The sequence below is a fragment of the Myodes glareolus genome, chromosome 25 (genome assembly GCF_982192425.1).
Source record: "Myodes glareolus chromosome 25, mMyoGla1.1, whole genome shotgun sequence".
Classification (NCBI taxonomy): Eukaryota; Metazoa; Chordata; class Mammalia; order Rodentia; family Cricetidae; genus Myodes; species Myodes glareolus.
The window spans coordinates 38,913,921-38,934,236 of record NC_142050.1 but is presented as its reverse complement, the minus strand read 5'-3'; the positions used below and the strand labels follow the sequence as shown (position 1 = coordinate 38,934,236).

Here is a 20,316-nt window from a genome sequence, read left to right as displayed (position 1 = left end):
TGTGCCAGTTGGGTCAAGGAATAAGTAAATGCAGATAATAAAAAATTAGGACTGAAACCTAGGCTACTTGGTCCCTATAATGGAAAAGCCTGTTCGCAGAAGAAAGCAAATTAATAATAGGAGACTACAACTGAAAGGAAAAGGAAAGTCGGGAGGCCCAGTGCAGGATGGAAGGGCGGTGCTGGAGTAAGGTGTGGACATGGAGCAGCCTGTGTGTGATCATAAACATACATGGAAGAAAGGATCCCACACCTGAGGACAAAGGCTGGAAACTGTCAGGGCTAGCATCCAGTTCTGAGTTCACAGCCCTCAGGAACTGACCACCTTACATTTGAAATTGCCATTGTGACATAGAAAAAACTATGAGAAGGAAAATTGAGCACATTGTGTCTTAAACCCTATGATCAATAATGCCAACATCACAACTTGAAGTAAAACATAGCTAACCATAAAATAATTTATCTCAGACTGACAGGAGGAACATTGCTGCTATGTGGTTCTTTTTCACATGTCTCTGTCCTCTGTGTAGACACATCTAATATCCTAGACATGGCTGCCTCTTCCTGGAAACCCTGACCACATCCAGCATCCACAAAGTGCCTTTTACCTCCAGTTGATTGTCCCAGTCTAGAGAGGAGTCCACTTCAACATCAGGGTAATCAGGCCAGACCTATGGAGAGAAAAGATTTACCAGACATGTGCTGAACAAATGTTCATACAACTAATTCCTTAGGAAACTGGAAGTCAAGGATCTAGAGCTAATAGTTGCCAGAGAGGATTTCTGTAAAGAAAAATAGATTCCTCAAAGTGCTTAAGCAGATCAGCAGATATTAGGTTAAAAACAAACAAGAAAAGTCAAAGCGAAATAAAGGAAGGAAGGAAGGAAGGAAGGAAGGAAGGAAGGAAGGAAGGAAGGAAGGAAGGAAGGAAGGAAGAAAGGAAGGAAGGAAGGAAGAAAGGAAGGAAGAAAACTACAACTTTAGAAACCACACATAACAGGCCCCAAAATCAACATTTCTAAAGACTGCTAACAGTGGCTTTGACCCAGTGTGAGTCTGTGGATCAACACAGAGCTCATACCTTTCCCCAGACAATGTCTCCATTATTGGGATATCTGATGAAGACGTCATTCTCCATACCCCGTTCGAAAGCAGGATAGGGCTGTGTCTCATTGCCAGAAATGGCCGGGTCCTGAAATCAGAGCACAAGGCAGGTGGAAAATTAAGACAGAAGATGAGAAAAAAAAAAGGGTAGGATAGAAAATGGGAAATCCTCAGTTGGAATTTCACTGTAGAGCTTCTGTGACTCCCAAGAAAAACACTTATAAAAACTGACTTCTGTTTCTCTCCAATAACTGGAAAGGACAAACATTCTAAGCAAACCCCACACAATCCCATCTATTGTCCCAAGCACAGCGTACACATTCACAATGAACTAACCAGAATGAGGATGACCCGCATCCCATCAGCCTTCATGCGATTGATCAGGTCTGGAAACCCAGAGAACTTGGGGCTGAGGGTGAAGTCCAGCTGCCTCTCCATGTAGTCGATGTCTGAGTACTGCACGTCCTGGGAGGACACAGGAAAGAGTGGCTGCTGGCTGGAGAGTTCAGGCTCCAGCAGTTACTACAGCTTATGCCCAGCTATTCCACCCCTATGTATGCCACACTGTAGCTTTGGACATGGGAAAATTCATGGATGTTTTTAAATTTTCCTCAGAAACAGAAAAAATTCATTTCAGCATCAACAAAAAGCATACGATGAGTATCAATGCCTGTCTGTAAAGGCTGTAGAAAAAAAGTGCTTTGACTTTCTCTATGAATGTGTCTTGACGTCAGTGACAACGGTTCATAGAAAACAATGTCGTTATATAATATAGATCATAGATCTACTATAAAAGAATGAAAACAAAACTAGCCCTCACTGTAGAGGACCCAGTGGTGAAGATGATGAGAAGCGACGCTCTCACTGAGATTCTCCATTCCAGTTGTGCTTCTTACCTTCCTAATGCCATCCTTTAACACAGTTCCTCATGATGTGTGAGCCACAATCAGAAAATTGTTTCCACGGCTACTTCATAACTGTACTTCTGCTACTGTCATGGATTATAATGAAATTATCTGTGTTTTCCAAAGGTCCTAGATGACCCCTGTGAAGGGGTCCCTTGACTACCACCAAGGAGGTCTCAACCTACATGTTGGGAACCACTATGTTACAGGAAGTGCCTTACCATAATGCGACACAGAAGAATGCACAAAGGGTTACAGAATGATTTCTGGTTATTGGACCTCTGGTTTTGAGGTGAATGTGGTTCCTTCTGTAAGTGATTTCACTGAAAACTCAATACAGGATTCCAGCATGGAGCCAGTGACAGTTTGGAGCTCAGAGAATTGTGCTATGCCTGGCCCAAGAAAGCAAACCTCATATGGGATTACGTCACTGCATTTGGGTGAAGTTTCCTTAATTGAGAGAAAAACTAGTATTGGAATGGCGAGTTATTATCATGTCAGTAAGGGCAGTATAGTTAAATATCTTGAAGTCAGTCAAGAAGCAGAGGAGAGCCTGGCACAGGAGACAGCATCCATGAACCAGTCTTAGGGGCTCTCTGTTAGTCTACGTCACCACTGTGATGAGGGCAGTGGTCTCCCCTAAATCACTATGGATGGTAGAAGCGCAGTACGGACATGCCATGAGAAAGACATTATGTCATACTTAAATCTGACAAAATTTCCTCAGCAGATGTACATACGTAGGGGATCCGCTTGGCCACCATGCCATCATACAAGCTGGCGATCTCAGCATCATTCGCATATCCATAGCGACACAGCTGGAATCCCAGGGACCAGTAGGGTACCATCACAGGCCGACCAACCAACTAGAACACAGACAGAGAGTATTGGACTGTTGGAGGAGAAGCTGGATAAAAGTTGGATATGATGTCAGAATATTTTAACCAAATCAGACACCAAATTTTAACCCAGACAGTAAGTGTTCGGGTGTGTGGAACCCCGGGAACACAATACAGAAAACCTACAGCTTCCCAGAGCACCCTTTTCAGAAATTCTGGAAACTTGATTTTATTCAGATTCCTAGACATATAATTTAGAATCTAAAAGCACACAAAGAAGAGGGAAATAACTAATGTAAGATACAGTCTCTAGCTCTTGCTGATGGTGAATGTGGGCAGTTACGTGATATTTCTGTGCTTTTATTTTTACCCGCGAATCAGAGTTAGTTGGGGAGCTATCTCATGTGGATTTGAGGGAGTAACTTAGTCTGTGTGATACCCTCTCACGTGTATTAAGTCATGACCGTGACTCCCACCACAACCACCAGTATTATCATTATCTTTATCACCACTCTGTAACCACTGTGACAAGGTCATGATGTAATATCTGTCATCATGATAACTCCCATTGTCATCAAAATCATAAGCATCATTACCAATAGCACTATCACCATAACATCATCTTATCAACCACCACCATCACTGTCAGGACCTTGCACTCTCAGCTCCCAATATCAACTCCAATACTGTCACTTTCATCATCAATTCATGCCCTATCTTCCTCTCTAACACTATCACCATAATGGTCACCATCCTCAAAATCACTTTAACCAATAGTGCTACCACTACATTCAATACCCTCCCTACCCACAACCTCAAGATCACTCCGACACACTAGACCCAGCAATAGTTACCACAAACTCTGATCCACTGCAATAAGTGAAAAAAGATAATTTAATATTTATAGAATATATCCACTCTCCCATATTCCATATGACAATTTGTCCTCAGAGAGACAATCAAATTTAGAAACCAAATGACAGTTACATTATATGGCTATCCTACACAGCAGGATTGTAACACATTTTGAGTGCATGTACACACACACAAACAGAAACACAAACACACATAGTTCATAAATGCGTTCCTTCCTACCTCTGTGTACTGCTGAGTGACAAGCTCTGGAGTTGGGCCCAAGAACACAAAGAAGTCCAGAATGCCCCCTGTGGTTCTGTATGTTAGGGCAGGCAGGGGCTGGAATGTCACATCTGAAAACACAAGAAAATGTCGTCATGCTGAAATCCTTCATGTTGAGAATATTAACCCTGGTATCCTGACCTTCTCTCTCTCTTCAACTGAAGCACACTGAAGTAGATATTCTGGACTATGTGCATATAGAATTGAAGACGTTAAATGAAAGCTCTCACTGGCTGATTACAAATAAATTTGGGAAAATTATATATAACTTATATAATGTATATATTATATATAAAAAAGGTCAATGAAAGGGAAAACCAATCCACAAAGATTATATTTTTTCACTAAGTACATTCTAAAGCAATGGAAGAATAGTTGGCATACGATAAGGGAAAAAGGTTCGTCCTACCCATGGCATTGCTGTTCAGCAGGAGAACTCCATAGGCATTGCCTTCTTCCTCTAGCCCCATGTAGTAAGGGTGGACACCATAGGAATTCATCTTGTACTGAGGAACACAGGAAAAAAGAGGTTAGAGGACTGTGTCCTTGGGAAAGAAACTCAACAGAAACGTGATTGCTATGTTGTGTCAAGCTTTCTCTGTTAAGAACTGGAGCAGTGGAAGGTAGTAATCAGATGGAGTCTGCAAAAAAGAAATACTTGACACACGGGGTAGAAGAAAAGGACAGAACCCAGACCCAAACACCCTGTCCTTACCCCCGGGGGCTGATCCCTGGAAAACATGCCCCACGTGTGCCAGTTCAAGTCTATCTTGAAAGTTGGGTGCTCAGTTTCCCCAAAGCCATAGATGTACGTGGAGGGCAGGCGGGTGGAGATGCGGATGAACAGGTCATTGAAGGTGAAGCCAAGGAGCGCAGAGTCCCAGCTGCAGAAGGAGAAGAGACATTTGCAACAGAAAATCAGCTTCTAGTGGTTTACAACAGCTGCCTTTGTGAGAACAGCAGACCCTCCGTTGCACAAACCATCCCTACTGGAGTCTCAAACAAAACAAGTAAGTTAGTGGCTAAATAAACAGTCACCATGACTAAGGCCCAAGTCACCAATTCTCCTGCTCTTTGCCTTTGCTTCCCTTTACTGCTGTCCACAGTCATAGATCAAGAGACTTTTTTCACCTCACCCCTTCAAACTCACTGTGCCTTCAGCTCCTGACCCCTGATGCCCACTTCCTCCATGTATCCAGGGCTGTGATATGAGCACCTCACACCAGCTCACACCCCTGCCCACATGCACACTCATCTGTCCTGAAACAATCTGAGGACCCTGAAGGTTTCTTCCTGTTCTAAATCCCATCTCCCATGCCTGCTTTGTCTGCACATTCATCCTAGCCGTTACCTGAGGGGAATCTCTATTGTAACTGATGAATTCCCTCCAGCTCATAACTTATTTCATTCTATCACAGATGTTCCTTTTCCCAGAACTCTCTGTGGAACTTCTCCTAATCTAGATTCCATTTCAAACATCACCTCTTCCTCAGAGACACAAACTCAGATTATGGTATCTATGCCAACAGATAATCTGATTTCCCTGAGTTTTCCAGCATACCAATTGTCACTATATCAAATTTCTCTTTAGCGTATAATTTAACTTTGTTTAATGGAAGAAATATCACCATGTGGGAACCTAATTCAAAGAAGGAATTAAGTAAGTACTTGTTCAATAATTTCTATGAACCTGCCACTGCCTTAGTATCACTCTCAGAGTATTAAATATTTCCTCTGTGGACAGAAAGTACTTTCTCATGTGGTGGTGAGAGGAGCTATCCCTCATAGGCACAGGTATTTCAATACTTGGTCCTCATTTGGGCACTATTTGGGGACTAATGGTAGCTGCAGCTTTGTTGCAGGAAGTACGTCACTGGGGACAGGCTTTGAAGTTCACAGCCTTACACAATTCCCAGTTTTCTTTCTGTTTCCTGTTTGCAGTTCAGCATGTGATCTTCCACCTGTTCTTGCTTTCGTGCCTGCTGCCTGCATCCACTTCACCATCATAGACTTGAACTCTCTGATGCCATAAAGTTAAACAAACTTTTCAATAAGTTGTCTTGGCAATGGCTTTTTATCACAGTTATATTAGGTAACTACTACATCATGGATGTGAACGTGGGCAGGCTGATACTTTGAACCAGGATGTCTTCAGGACAATGGACATGGTGAGCAATGTTTAAGAAAGCAAGAACCCTGAGTCAGACCAGGACCCACTCACATTACAGTGCCTGTACTCTTCCTGCGAATTTCAATCCCAAATGGGTTCTCCTTGATGGAAACATTATAGAGACGGCCTTCATCGGTGCTTTCTGGAACAGCAGGGATGTTCAGAGGCACTGGGACTTCATACCGGTTGTTGTTGGGATCAAAGATCTAGGCCAGAGGAAACCATTTTATCAAAAGACAAACTTGTGGCATTTACATCATGATTCTTTCCTAGCATACTGACATTGATCATAATTAACAGCATTGCACAATTAACAATATACTTGAAGTATTAACAATACAATTCAAAATAACTCATGAAGATTTTTAATTTCCTCCTCACAAAATATGAGAGGCTTGAAACTTTAGATATTTGAAAAATACTGAATTGACCAATGCATCATAGGTAAATATGCTAAAACATTAATAGTGTAAATATTCAGTTAGCAGTCATTTCAAAAGAACACTGTAGCCAAGAATTGTCCTCTAGTTATAAATGCCTCAGCATACTTTTAGCATGATTCACAGAGCCTAGAGCCTATTTGTTTGGGCTCCTTTTACCTCTCAAGACAGGACTTAACCAACACAGCAGAGAACAAGGTTCTATTAAACAGCGTAATTTGGGACATATCCCAGTATTATAGGCTGTAGAACTTTCGTTCATCCATTTCTGAAAATGGTATGGTATTTATAAACATGTGGCATATTATTTTGTGTGTGGATTTATGAGTGCAGGGAGATATAAGACTCGGAAATAGGAAAAAAATTAGTTATCCTGATTAAAAGCATCCCTACTGGAAATGAAATAAAGCCAAGTAAATAAGATTCACAGTGTAGCTGATACAACAGTAAAGAGTAGGGCCAGGAAGTGAGAAATCCAAAGTTAAGGTCAGGAAAGCTCAGGAATTCATGGGAACTAGGAAAAAAGAACTCAGCACTCCTGGGGGATGCGAGCTAACATGCAATCTGCGGAAGGCTTTGCTATTACAAGGAAAGAACAGCGAGATGGTTTCATAGAAGAAATACAGGCTGAATCTTAAAAGTTAAGCAGCAAAAAACTCAGCACAATTTGAGAGCAAGTGATTCTGGTAAGGAAACAACACAGACGAAGACCCGGAGTGTAAAGTGGCCCAGAAAGACATGTGTATGGGGGAGAGAACCACCACACAGCTTCATGGTTAGTGAGTGTGAGCAGAGGCTGCACACCTGACCAACTCCACTTTGGTGCGGACACAGAAAACATCACAGGAGAAGATGGAGAACTCAAGTCCAGACTGAGCTCAGACTCTAAGAGTGGTCTAGGTGAAGCCAGTCTGCCCAGATCGCTGCCTTGTGTTCTTCCAGCAGCATGGAGCGCTCACTGGAGAGCAGCCTCTCTGTGGGATCCCAATACCACCATGGTGGAGGACAAACCCTTGTTTCAGGGCAGCTCCCAGTTTAATCAGGAAACAACAGAGGTTATCTAGCTCACCCCAGTCCCTTTGCTTAATTAAACCATGGAAGGAAAAGAAATCATTTTTATTTTTTTATTTATATTCCTACTCGTCTTTTGTCAATCACAAATCTATTATCACTACCATCCATACACACACATGAAACCTAGGAAAACAATGGTCATTCCTCAGGCATCTCCTTGTAGCTGATATGAATGACCAGGAAGGTCTCAAGGTCTCAAAAACATCTGCTATTCCCAGCCCCCCTTATTCTCCCTGGAGCAAAGTCATCCACAGCTGCCCAACCCTCCTAGTAGCCTCCTCTGATCCCTCTCCATATTTTCTTCTCCAAAACATTCTTTTAGAAATGTTGATTCTCTCGAATTCAAAATTAGAGGTTTTGCTACTCTACAAGTCATTTAATTGTTCTCTTCACGACAATGCTATTCTAGAGTATTTTACTAAAAAAATAAAACTTGTTTTTGGAATGCTGTAACCCACGATGGCAAAAGGCGATGGACCTGGAAAGGCCCTGCACACACTGCGCTTACCTTAAACTGCAGCATGTCATTCTTGTGGTAGATCACTTGTAGTTTTAGTGAATTCACAGGTGTAGAGGGGAAGGTGTTGCTAAATGGAGAAGCCTTCAGGGAGATGTCGGCTGTGGCCTCATTTGAGCCAGACTTAATATTGCTGACTGAGTACAGCTCATTGACAAAGTAGCAATAAGGGACTCCAGAAGAGCTGGATTCCTGGAAAGAAAGTCAATATCCTACATCAGCAGGGATATGGAGTTACCAAATAGATGAAAAAAGTCAATTTATACGGAGGAAGCCATCACTTCATTCACTCATAACAATTAAATTAAGCATGACTCTAAATTCCTCAAGTACAAACAACACAGTAAACACCCCCCTCTTGCCTTCTTCCTTCCTTAATCTAAATCAGCCTCATCTAGAGCCTTTTTTTAAATCATAGATTTTTAATAAATATGGGTATACTGGTCTGGGATAAAGACACTGTAGGTTGCATTTCAAGAGTTTCCCGTTTCCACGAACGTCCTCAGCACACTCACCTCCCAGATGCAGCCACGGGCAATGCAGTTGGCCTCAGAGGCACCCTGCTCATCTGGATAGCAGTCTATCTTCTCCTGGTCCTCTATGAGGTCCCACTCCACTGTATATTCTTCCCCCAGCACGAGACGGATATCTGTGATGGTGGCAACCTGAAGGAAGGCAAATTCCTCCTCAGGACAAAGGTCTTTCAGACTTGAACCTTTTTATGTTATTCAAGTAAAAATGTCATTTTTAGTCTATTCTTAGGCCCTGTTTTTTTATGATGACAGAATACAGTACAATTTTAATTGTAGAAATGTATGTATGGAATAAGAGATTGTAGCAAAAGGAAAATACCAGTATTCTATCAAAACCTTACATATAACATAGTAGAAAGACATAGACCAAGAAAAGACATATGATCACACTTTTTAAAATCCCTTCCCTGAACTATTTGAACCCTGTTCATTTTGTCAGAAAGGCTTTTTCTCCCTCTTCTCAAATTAAGCAACTTTTCACCCTTATCACCTTATATCATGACCTCTTTGTTGTGGACTGATTAGAGAATGGGGCAATATAAGTCATGTGCCTTGGGATATAGCAGTCTTCATGGAAGCTTACACAAGCCTTCTGAATTACTTTGATCTAAGACTTATCAACTAAGTGAGAGACTGGGGAATAGGATATATTATTATATAAATATTCATTTACAACACACAGTCTCATCATGTCCCAAGGCCAGAAATCCACATTTGAAGCTACATATATTGCATTTGCTTTCAACTGCAGCACTCCATTCTAATTTTTCCTGTTCTTTTATTGGAAGTTTATTACTCAGCACCTGCACGATTAATGCATCCACGTATCTGGAGCATTCTGTCACTTTCTAGATGTCACCGTCCTTTTCTCAGTGTCCTTCCAGAGGACACTGTCCTGGCTTTCCTGTCTTGCCAATCCCTACCCTCTACTACAGACTCCAAGAAGACCTTGATTCAAGGATCATTGTCAGGACCTTAGAGAATTGAATATGACTTTCTTACTTGGGTGCCAGAGACCCTCTCAAATAAGACAAGTTTTCTCTTACCCCAAGAACCCTATTTTTAAATATGAATGAGACCTTAGCCAGATACTGAATTAAAGATTGATAATGTTAGACTTCTGAACCAGTTGACTGGCCTCTCATGAATAGTTCAGCTTGGAGAGCATCACCAAGACAAACGCTGTCTAGGAAAACAAGGCCCTTTCTGAACACATTGACAGCTTTCTTATTAGTTCAAGATGTGCTTTTTTTAGTTAAGATTCAAATATCATATTCTTCCAATTATTATATGAAATTATAATGACTGTAGCATATTCATGGCCAGAAAAAGTAAATTTGAGTTCAGTGTTGGGCCAGGGTTTCTTTCTTGCTAGAAGGGCCTGCCCCATCAGCTTTAACTCTGCTTTCTTATTTTTCCACCTTTCTTTTCTTTGCTTCTTTTTCTTTCCCTTTTTCATCTCTCCTAGAATTAGGACATTGTGACTAGATCCAAGCAGCCACTTCCATTCCTTAGACAAGACAGACCTTAGATCAGACAAAGTTCAACTTCAAAATCAATTCCAACAAGTCTTCAACTTTGAACTTTTAATTACAGAAAATACTACAATCTGTTTTCTATCTCAGAATTCTTGTAAAGCTGATGCATCCAGCATTATTTTATGTGCATGGATGTTCTGCCTACATGTATATCTGTGCATTATGTGTGTGGCCACAGAAGGCAGAAGTGGCATTGGTTCCCCTGGGACTGCAGTTACAGATGTTTGTGAGCCAACGTGTGTGTGCTGGGTTACAAACCCGGGACCTCTAGAAGAACATTCAGTGCTATTCACTGAATTGAGAGATTGAGCCATCTCTCAATCTCCATGAAACTCTGTCTTTCAAGGTCCTGTTCTATCCATGCCTTCTCCAAAGGTGATCTCATTAATGATACTGCATTAAGCCTTGAGTATCAACTAAGACCAATGCAAATATCTTGCCAATGTGGATTTATACTTCTTCATTCTTTCATATATTTTAATGTATGTGAATTGTGTCTCTCACCGCTCTGATTCAAAGAATAAAGAGTTCTTTGGTGATGTGTTAACTATTTTATTTTCTATCAAGAACAAAGATTATTTTCAAGAATGCATCTTCAGCTATCTTACACTTTGCCCCAGACACAACTAAGCACATTAATATTTATTTATAACTTCATAATGCATGTTCTTCTGTACAGAGTGTGATGACAAAAATATCATCAATACGCCATTTAGTAGAAGTATCAGTGGGCTCATTTCCCTAATTCAAAAGATCCTAAGACTGTGCTGATTGAGCAGCTCCAGTTCCGTGAGGCTCCTCAGCCCAAGTCGTGAGACCTGATGGGAAAAGGTCCCTCACAGTGCGGAGGAAGAGGAATTGAATACACAGCTTACAGAAAGGCTGGATCTCATCACATCTGCCAGAATCCCACTTTCTAGTCACCATCTAAGTTAGTTAGCAACACCATCATCTTCATAAACTATTTCCTGCAAATGTATGTTAGGGAACACATACTCTTCTCAACAGAGCTTAACAGTGGAAAGAAACATTGAACATTAAACAAACAAAAGAACTTAAAGCATTTTATTCATAAGATCTCTATCTCTACTTTCACCTTGGGCACAAGCCCTAAACTTTCAGATCCCATCGCTTGGACCTTGTCCCCACATCCAGTTAGAGAAAACCAATCACTGAGAGGGAAGAAATAAGGATGGAAGAGCTGGAGCCATGGGGCCTCAGACTGTCTCCATTTTTACCTTCTTCTTCCATACCCCAGCATCGCTGTCAGGCCTCAGATGGCTCTGGTTCTTCAACAACCCATGTAATCTTAGTAAGAAGTGATATCAAGACAACCAAGGAGGTTTGTGAAAGTCATCCTCACAGGATGAATTCTTACCTTCAGGTTTGAATTGTAAGCGATTTGTGGAGACATTTGACTAAGGACACCATTCTGGTTCACTCTAACATTGTAAATTGCCTCTGTCCCAAAGATTTTAATTTCCTGGAATGCTAAGTTATTGGGGTCCTTGTAGTTTGCACTTGAAATTGCCACATTCAATCGGTTCTGAAACATATCAAGTATAATGATGAACAAATTATAAACACTTGGTTTTCCTAGCTCCTCCCATCCCCATCCTAGACTACACACTCAACCTTCCCCAAAGTTCTAATAAGTGCTAATGGGCATACAAATTTAACTTTATAATGCCAATGGAGAGTGATGAGAAAACAGACAGATTCATTAGAGAATTATCCTTTATAACAATATCTCATTTTCTTTTACTGTTGACACCTTGATCAATATGGCTGATGTAATTATTATGAATTAAGTCATAAATAGCATTATATTCACCACATAAATGCTGATATTTAAATAAATACAGTTAGACACACATAGCAGAACATATCTAATCATCTTTAGACAAAAGTCACATACAATATTCATAAAATATGCACTCACTTGGGTGACAGAAAATTCACTGAAGAGGTACATGTTGTTGGCCAAATTATCTGAAAGAAGAAAGAGATGTCAGCCCGGCCTGTGCCCACAGAAGATGAGCTTCACCTCCTCTCCTTAAAACTGACTGTTCTTTCTTCTCATGACTGAAGAACACTGCACTAGACCTGTCAATCACAACTTCTTCAGACACTGCGGCTGCTTCCAGATGCTCACTAGTACAGATCAGGCCACAGTGAATAGGAGAGGCCAGCATCTCTGTGACACACTGTTTTCATTTCCTTTGGATGATGTCATTCTTAAAATTACAATACCATGCTCAATATCCAAGAAGCTGTCCCCTATATGTCCTCCTAAGAGGTTGCTGTTAAGTCCATTGTCCATTTTTTCCCAATAGCTAAGATGGGGAAACAATAAACATATCTGTTAGCAGATGAATGAATAAAAGAATTACAGAGCATGTTTACAATGGAGCTTTCCGTAGTATTAAAGAAGAAGGAAGTCCTGTGTTGTGAGAACAGAGATGAATCTGGCTCATACTCCACTAGGAGAAGTTGGTGAGATGGCAAAAGAAAATCAGTGTAGGGTCTCTACACAGGGGCTAAACAGCAGCATTTGTATAAACAGAGGAAGGAACAAGATAATTCATGGTCAGGAGGGAGGGGAAATGTGGAAAATCTGCTCAAGTCCTATGAACCATGACAAGAACAAGTCTAGAGAGTCAATACTGCCATTAGTGGTGATGGAAGCATCAGTTAAAGCTATGGTAACCATTTCACAATGTCTATATGTGTGCACAGCCTGCACGGCCTCACACTTTTCCTCTCCTTAATGCTCTAACCATGAAAGCATCCGTTGCGGTCCTCCAGAGGCAGTCATCTCATGGAATCCATTACCCAAGTTAGAGTCATGAGAATTCTTAGTGCAGTAGAGACAGAAGGAAGGAAGGAAAGAAGGAAAGAAGGAAGGAAGGAAGGAAGGAAGGAAGGAAGGAAGGAAGGAAGGAAGGAAGGAAGGAAGGAGAGGGAGAGAAATAAAGAAGAGAGTTCCTAAAACGCATAATGCACATGATCAGGACTGTGTGTGCTCACTGACTCCCGACCATGGCTATGACTGCCACATCATCAACAGTTTTCCCACAAGGACTCATAGGGAAGATATTTACAATGAAAATGAATTATAGAAACAGTCTTCAAAATGTGTCCTTCATGTGTCTTTTAACAATGAAGTTAGAGACTGTTAGACATAAGTAACAAAGGAGAATATTCAGAAAGAGAGAGACAGACAGAGAAAAAGAGAGAGATGTTCTCCTCCTCATTCTTTGGTTCATCTAGCATGGTCTCTGATGAGTACAACCAGAAGTCCATGGTTTCTCTGGGAGGATGCTCTAGGATGCCTGGTGAGATCTCCTACACAGCCGAATGGCCAGCAGGGGTGAAGGGGCAGAGTCAGACAGGCAGTCCTATCGTGGCCACGCCCTCTCGCAGCACTCACCCTTTGACTGCCCATCATCCCAGAACAGTTCTCCTCTTGCTTCCTTGTTTTCATCCAGGGCAATGAGAAGACCAAGAGGGTTCTTCCGACTGTGGGAAACAGAAGCACAAGACCCAAGTCCTTAGGGCTCAAAGGATTTTAGAAGATATTGCTACCAGTTTTCACATGGGCAAAGGATGGATGGGTAAAGGACTAGTCATGGGTGACTTCCTCCCTTCAGAGACAGGGACAAGAATGCTAGAAGACACTTTCTCCAGTATCATTGTCACAGGAAAGAAATATCCCAAACCTTAGCAACATTTGTACAAACAGGAAGTCAGGGTTTAAACATCAGTGACAGTGGATGCTAGGGCTACACTGATACACAGAATGTAGACTTTGAAATAGGGTGGAGCCTTAGACAGTGGTGCTGTGGCTACAGAGACCATACAATAAGAACTATATTAGCTGCTGCCAGTAGATATGTTTTCTCTGCCAAGGAAATTTTTACTCAGAAACACATAAAATAAGGGTTATCCATATCATGGTAACTGTATATTGAATGGCTTTGTTTGGGATCACTGGGGGTTTTTTTGTTTGTTTTTTTGTTTTTGTTTTGTTTTGTTGTGTCACCCTCCCCTTGCTGTGCTGAAAACTAAGGAACAGATAATCTACTCTCAGCACTAGCTTTGCTATCCCATTGCCCTTCTTCTCCTGGGACTCCCTCATGCCGTCACCACGGGTGTCCGCATTGATGGGAACACCTCCCCTCAGAAGTCTGTAGGGATCCTTCCCTTCCCTCTTCCAACTGAGGCCTGATCTGAGGTCTGCACTAAACTGAAAGGAAACTTTCTCAGAGACTTTTTCTGCATGTATGCAGACAGCTTAGGCAGCTTTTCTGTCTATTTTATTCATTGAGGAGAAGATGTGCCCAGAACAGTTCCAATATATAATAGAGATTTCAAAACTTTTGTTGAATGAATAAATGGTTGCATCATAAGATGCTAAGAATCAAGTCTCTACATGATCAAAAAGAAAAGGACCATTATTTATTTCAAACACTTACTAGACTTACTAGGGTGTGTGAGACTTTACTAGGGTGTGTGAGAAGTACTTTTTGTAGGGAGAAACAACACACATACATTCACTCACCCCAGATTTTGTTTGTTTTTCTTTCTCTTTGGGGTGGTCCCCCACCCAGCTCCCAAAGAAATAAAGGCTTTTTCTTTCTTATGAATGTGCTGCCTTAGTTTGCCTTGTTTCTAGCCAGCTTTACTTAAATTATCCCATCTATCTTTTGCTCTGGGCTTTTGCCTTTCTTTCTTTTTTTTTAATCAGAAGTAGCAAAACTGACTTTATTATTTATTCTGTTACAAGATACAATCAGGAATAGGAATCGTCCCATATACCCCCGTATATATAACACACATTTGATCCCATAAGGGTCTGCCAGGTCCTCTAGCATAAGGCAATGCAGAAATTGATCAATTATTCTTTGGAAATATGCTGAAGGCCTCAGTATTTCTTTAAAAATATCATGTCAATAGCAAAGGTTTTAAAAGGGCTTTTCTATCACCTGGCAACAAGCAAAGAAAATTACTAGCTTAGAACTGGCTCCCTGGCCCAGGCTGGTTATAAAATCATGAACCCACCTGCCTCTGCTGCACAAGTGCTAATTCTATTATATACCAGTATGCCTGCTGATTAATTTTACTTAATTTAATGTCTATTATTTTCTTTTGGAATAATAAATCCAAACAAAACATCTGACAGCAGCTTCTTGTTTGTTCTCATGTGCCCCTCACTGACTTCAGGTTTTCTATTGTATTTGTTCCAGGTCAGCCTTCTACTACTTGATTAGACTCCACTATCAACAAAATCAGCTGATTTCCTTTATAGTTCAGAGATTTAGCTATCATTGCTAAAATCCCATAAGTATAAATATAAATCCACACAATCCTCAATCTAGGTACTATAGACTCATTCAACACACTTGACAGGCAACCAAAGTAGAGAGTGAAAAGTGGTGCAAATAAGAGATCAGAGAGTGCAGAGACACTAACAGAAATGTGACAACAATTCAGAGGACGTGCACACTCCTCTGAATATATGGAATTTATACTACTATGTAAAAGATTGGTAGGCTTGCAAGGGAGAAATCAACACTCATAAGAGACAGAAAAACACAGGAATACACACAGTGAGCTAAATCACAAAGATGCCCAGAAAGTCAGACATGAGAGACACCGTGTTAAGCATAATAAGCTGGACATATAACGTCATGTTTTCGTTTCATATTTCTATTATCAATAAAAACCACAAATAAACAAAAAAAATTGACAGATTGGAGAGGCACGATTAGAGCCTGAGACGGGTACTAAGGTAGAAGTACTGAAGGATGATGTAAAGGGGGGGACAACTATTTGATGAACATGATCAATGCATTACATACAGATGGAAAGAAGTGCATCAGTGATTAATTTGTACAATTAATGTAGACTAATAATAATAAGTAACAATAATTTAGTAGAAAATTGAGAGTGAAATGAACTATAGGATGGGTCAGTAAATACTTGATACTTTGCCTCACAGACTGACCCAGCATGAAGAGCAATGGGAGAAGATGCCTGAATGCAGTTGCAGAGTTGGTTATATTTGCAGACTGTCATGTTTGGAACATAACTGATCCATATGGCTATCAAGACACTGCATAATGTAAAAATGTATGGATAGAGGTGTTTGCTGCATGATACCGTGTCACACTGCAGCTTCCATGGTGAGATTTTACCCCTCCCCTCCCTTTTTTGTCATTTTTCATTTTCTTCCTCTTTTCCTTGTATGTATTAAATTTTATTTTGTTTTGTTCTTGGGTGGGAAGGGACATGGGTAGGATTGGAGGCATGATGTGAGAGACACAAAGAATAAATAAAAGGAAAGTTAAAAAACAAAAAGCCCGCATAAAATACAGGTACTCAACTTGAAAACACACTGGGAAATTACAAGGACTTTGAAGGAGTTTGGACTTCAAGGACACATAAAAATAATTTTTTTTGCAAAAGAAATTGATATGGGTGCACAGAAAAGAGAATAGCACTAAAAAGGGAATGAAAAAGCAAACTGGCATTGAATTAGACACCTTTCTTTAAAGTCGACGACTGGAATAATTAAGCAGTAAGGGATGTTCAAAGAAAAAGATAGGTTTCCACCCTTCTAATAAACCTGTCTGTGGCAAATAAATATGCTAATAGTTTCAGTAAAACATTGGCACCAATGCAGAACTCTTTAGTAGAAGTATTATTTTGGAATTAAAAAGTAACAAAGAGAAACTGATGTTCTGGAAACATGAGTTTATGCTCTTGAATCCCATTTTGAAACACTACAAAGAAATGCCTCAGTAGGGTGGGGGTAAAATTGGTAAACTAGAGTATTATAAGGATCTATCAGGGATGCTAATCTAGAAATGGGAACAAGTGAGCTAAGAGCAGCAAACATGGGATAGACAGTCAAACCTGGACAAGAGAGGAACAAGTGGACCGGACTGGATCTTGCTCAAGACATGAGACTTTCAGAACTAAAATTGCAACAGCTCTGGGAAAAGCAAGAGACTGACTGCACAGCAGGAGGCTGACTGCACAGCAGGAAGCTGACTGCACAGCAGTCAGCATCCTGAAAACTGGAAGGGTTTACAGAGGATCCAGGTCCATCAGGATGTTGGTCTCCTCTACAGCCTCTCAAGAAAAGTACAAGGAAAATCAAAAGGCAGAGTGTGATCACACATGCATGGGCGCACACTAACACACAAAGGCAAAAAAGCCAGCATCCTCTCTCACCACATTCCACCTGCTGCTTTAGCACACTGTGGTCACAGATACGAACAAAGTGTCCAGTTGTGAAAAGGAGCAAAACACATTGATGTGGAGCAGAACAATAAATGCTTGGGAAACTGCTTTTGACCTTGAGAGTCACGCTTGATGTAAAGTGACTTTCTCCATAAAAGGATGAGATCACGGTATGCAAAGCAGAGCCCAAGTCCCATCACTCACCTTAACTGTGTGTTCTGGGCATGATGTTGCCATGGCAAGATGGAACCTCCACGGATGTGAAGATTGATGTGCTCAAGAGGGGCAGGCAAGGTCTTCCACTGTCCTGTTGAATTAATAATTGTACCCTGTGGCAGGAGAAGAGATGATGAGAGAAGGAACACACACCTGTCTGAACACCCAGCAGATCCTGAACAATCTGTCCAGTCACCATCATTCAACCTAGGTCATTATCACACTCTGGTCCCCTCTTCTCTGTTAAAGCTTGATGAATTTAAAGTTTTAAGAGCTTATTAGAATCCCCGAGCTTATGGGGAGTGGAGATATGGGGAAGAGTTACAGTACATACTAAATGAGGTCTTCCTGGGGACTCCAACCACCCTCACTGCACACGCTGTTTCTAATTTGGGAGGTGGGGTGACATTGAGCAATGCTGCCACTCTTTCTTAGTTCCTGAAACATTTGTGCCAAGGGCAGTACTAGACCTCCCTTTCCCCAAGAAACCACAGATTCCCATTTCTTCACACGTGCACTCATAGACCTACTAGGTGACTAACACTCTAAACTGTAGTTTCCTAGACAACTTTTGTTCAATTAAATAGTACTGTTTCCATATCCTTATCAGAATATAGCCAACAATAGATTTTGACACTACTGCCAAGTCCCTTTTGTGCGAGGTGCAGTCTAACCTGATGCACAGCCACAATCCTTCCTACACTGCCTCAACCTCAGAAGGGTTTCTATCTCCTTGACTTTGCTCCATTGATATTTGGGACAGATATTTCTTTTTAGTGATGAGGCTGACCTATGCCTTTTGATATAAAGTAGCAGTGTTGATAACTGTTGGCTACAAGCTACTAGCGGCTCCATTACTCATCCCACAATGACCATGAGACAATGCAGTTGTCCTCTGGCAGGTATTTGAATGCTGTTGCTTTAAGAGGTAAGAAGTATTCATATGGGCTCTGTCTGGCTGTCATCCAATAAAACATAAAGTAGAAAGTTTAAATATGTGACACAAGTGCTTAGCCATCCCTGCCCCCCCCCAAAAAAAAGAAAGAAAAGGAAAACACTGTAGGTTGTGAATAATACTAAGGCAGCATTTTCTCAGCAATTTCAACCATTTAAAGTTGCTTTAATTTGAGATTAATTTAACTTTTTTTCTTTTTCTCCAAAGAGCTTGCTCAATTAACTTTTGCTTCTGTAGATAAACTTTTTACCTCACCTTTATCTGAAACTACCTTCTATTTAAAAGCCATAAGCAATGTAACTAATGCAGAAAACTCTTGTTAGCCTTCATATTTCACTTTTAAAATGTGACACATATAGTTGTTTACGTCTGTGCCAGTACTTAAGATAAAAACCCTGGTACTGATTGCCTGCTCAGCTTCATGATGCTGTGTGCTCAGTGTTTCTACATCTAGTGCTCAATATTTAGAGCATTTTACTGGGTAAGGTCAGCTACTAGGACAGGCTAACCAGTTGCCTAGGGAGCAAATTTTAAGGTGGTCTATGTTCTCAAGACCATGTAAAGCCAGGGCCAGCCTTACAGCACAGGACCTCTTTAAATTGTGTGTCCTGTGCTTCTCCCAACTTAACCCTAGTCCAGACCCTATATCAGAAATCCCCAACACACCCAGAAGGTCTCACTGGGAAGGGATAAGGCAGTCAGCACAAAATTCAGACAACATGAGGACCACTTCTGCTGACTCTGGTCTACTAAGGAGGCAGTAGAGCATCCCAGCCCTAAAGGCAGCATAGGTCAATAACAAAGCATGTGGAGGAGGTTCCAGCTGCCCCCAAGACGAAAAGAAGGAATCCACTCACTCTTCTTCACACAGCTGTCACCCAGTCTCACTCCAATCCCCTGGGGTTGTCACCCAAGGGACTGACACATGCTCTGACTATTGTCTGCCACCTCCTTCTCCTTCTGTTAGAGGGCAGCAGACCTCTAAAATCCTGTTTTTTCAGCTGAACCCTTAGGTTGCACTGGCCCAGAAATAAACCACAAAGAGCTTCTTGTTGACTTCTCAGCAATAAATGCATGTGAACACCTCAGGCATCCAAGTGATGCACTGTATGTCTGTGTGTGTTTTATATGTTTATATATGAATCATAACTGTTAATCTTAGGTGTTGATATGGAGGAATTCCCCTTGAGTTTACAAAATACAGAGGCTGACTTTTACGTTTTATCTATCTTTCTTTCTACCTGTCTGTCTGTCTACCCACCAATTTATTTAGAGAGGGGGTTGTGTGTTCATGCACGCAAGTGTTAGTGTGTGGTTGTGTGTGTATGTGTGGTTGTGTTTGTGTGTATATGTGTGATTGTGTGTGTATGTGTGGTTGTGTGTGTGGAAATCAGAGTGCAACTCATTTCTTTCCTCCTCCACCACGTGGGATCTTGAAATCTAACTCAAGACACCAGATTTATGTTCTAGCACATCCATACTTGGGGTCATGTGTCCAGCCCCAAAGAGGAGGCTTTTAATAAAATGGAGAGAGAAAAGACCTCCACGATTAAGAAGTTATACAAAGAAAAATGAAGTCAACAGCATGACTTCCAGAGCTCACTGGTGTCTACCCCACTGTAATGATATTAAGACAAA

General features: G+C 41.1%; 1 protein-coding gene across 12 annotated transcripts in view; it reads right to left on the bottom strand.

Moving 5' to 3' along the window:
- The window catches only part of Mgam (maltase-glucoamylase), a 161,078-nt gene that overhangs the window by 64,839 nt on the left and 75,923 nt on the right, over positions 1-20,316 (bottom strand). For 6 of the 12 annotated variants that reach the window (XM_087901700.1, XM_087901696.1, XM_087901703.1 and 3 more), the window contains 14 exons: positions 17,712-17,836; positions 13,690-13,778; positions 12,199-12,248; positions 11,635-11,802; positions 8,701-8,850; positions 8,177-8,377; positions 6,206-6,360; positions 4,700-4,868; positions 4,394-4,490; positions 3,943-4,055; positions 2,749-2,874; positions 1,440-1,568; positions 1,081-1,191; positions 608-670 (listed from right to left, as the gene is read on the bottom strand). In XM_087901700.1, coding sequence (XP_087757826.1) covers positions 608-670; positions 1,081-1,191; positions 1,440-1,568; positions 2,749-2,874; positions 3,943-4,055; positions 4,394-4,490; positions 4,700-4,868; positions 6,206-6,360; positions 8,177-8,377; positions 8,701-8,850; positions 11,635-11,802; positions 12,199-12,248; positions 13,690-13,778; positions 17,712-17,836 — 1,746 coding nt within the window. The remainder of the gene's footprint in view (positions 1-607; positions 671-1,080; positions 1,192-1,439; positions 1,569-2,748; positions 2,875-3,942; positions 4,056-4,393; positions 4,491-4,699; positions 4,869-6,205; positions 6,361-8,176; positions 8,378-8,700; positions 8,851-11,634; positions 11,803-12,198; positions 12,249-13,689; positions 13,779-17,711; positions 17,837-20,316) is intronic. The other 6 variants (XM_087901707.1, XM_087901702.1, XM_087901705.1 and 3 more) reach the window with 5 other exon arrangements.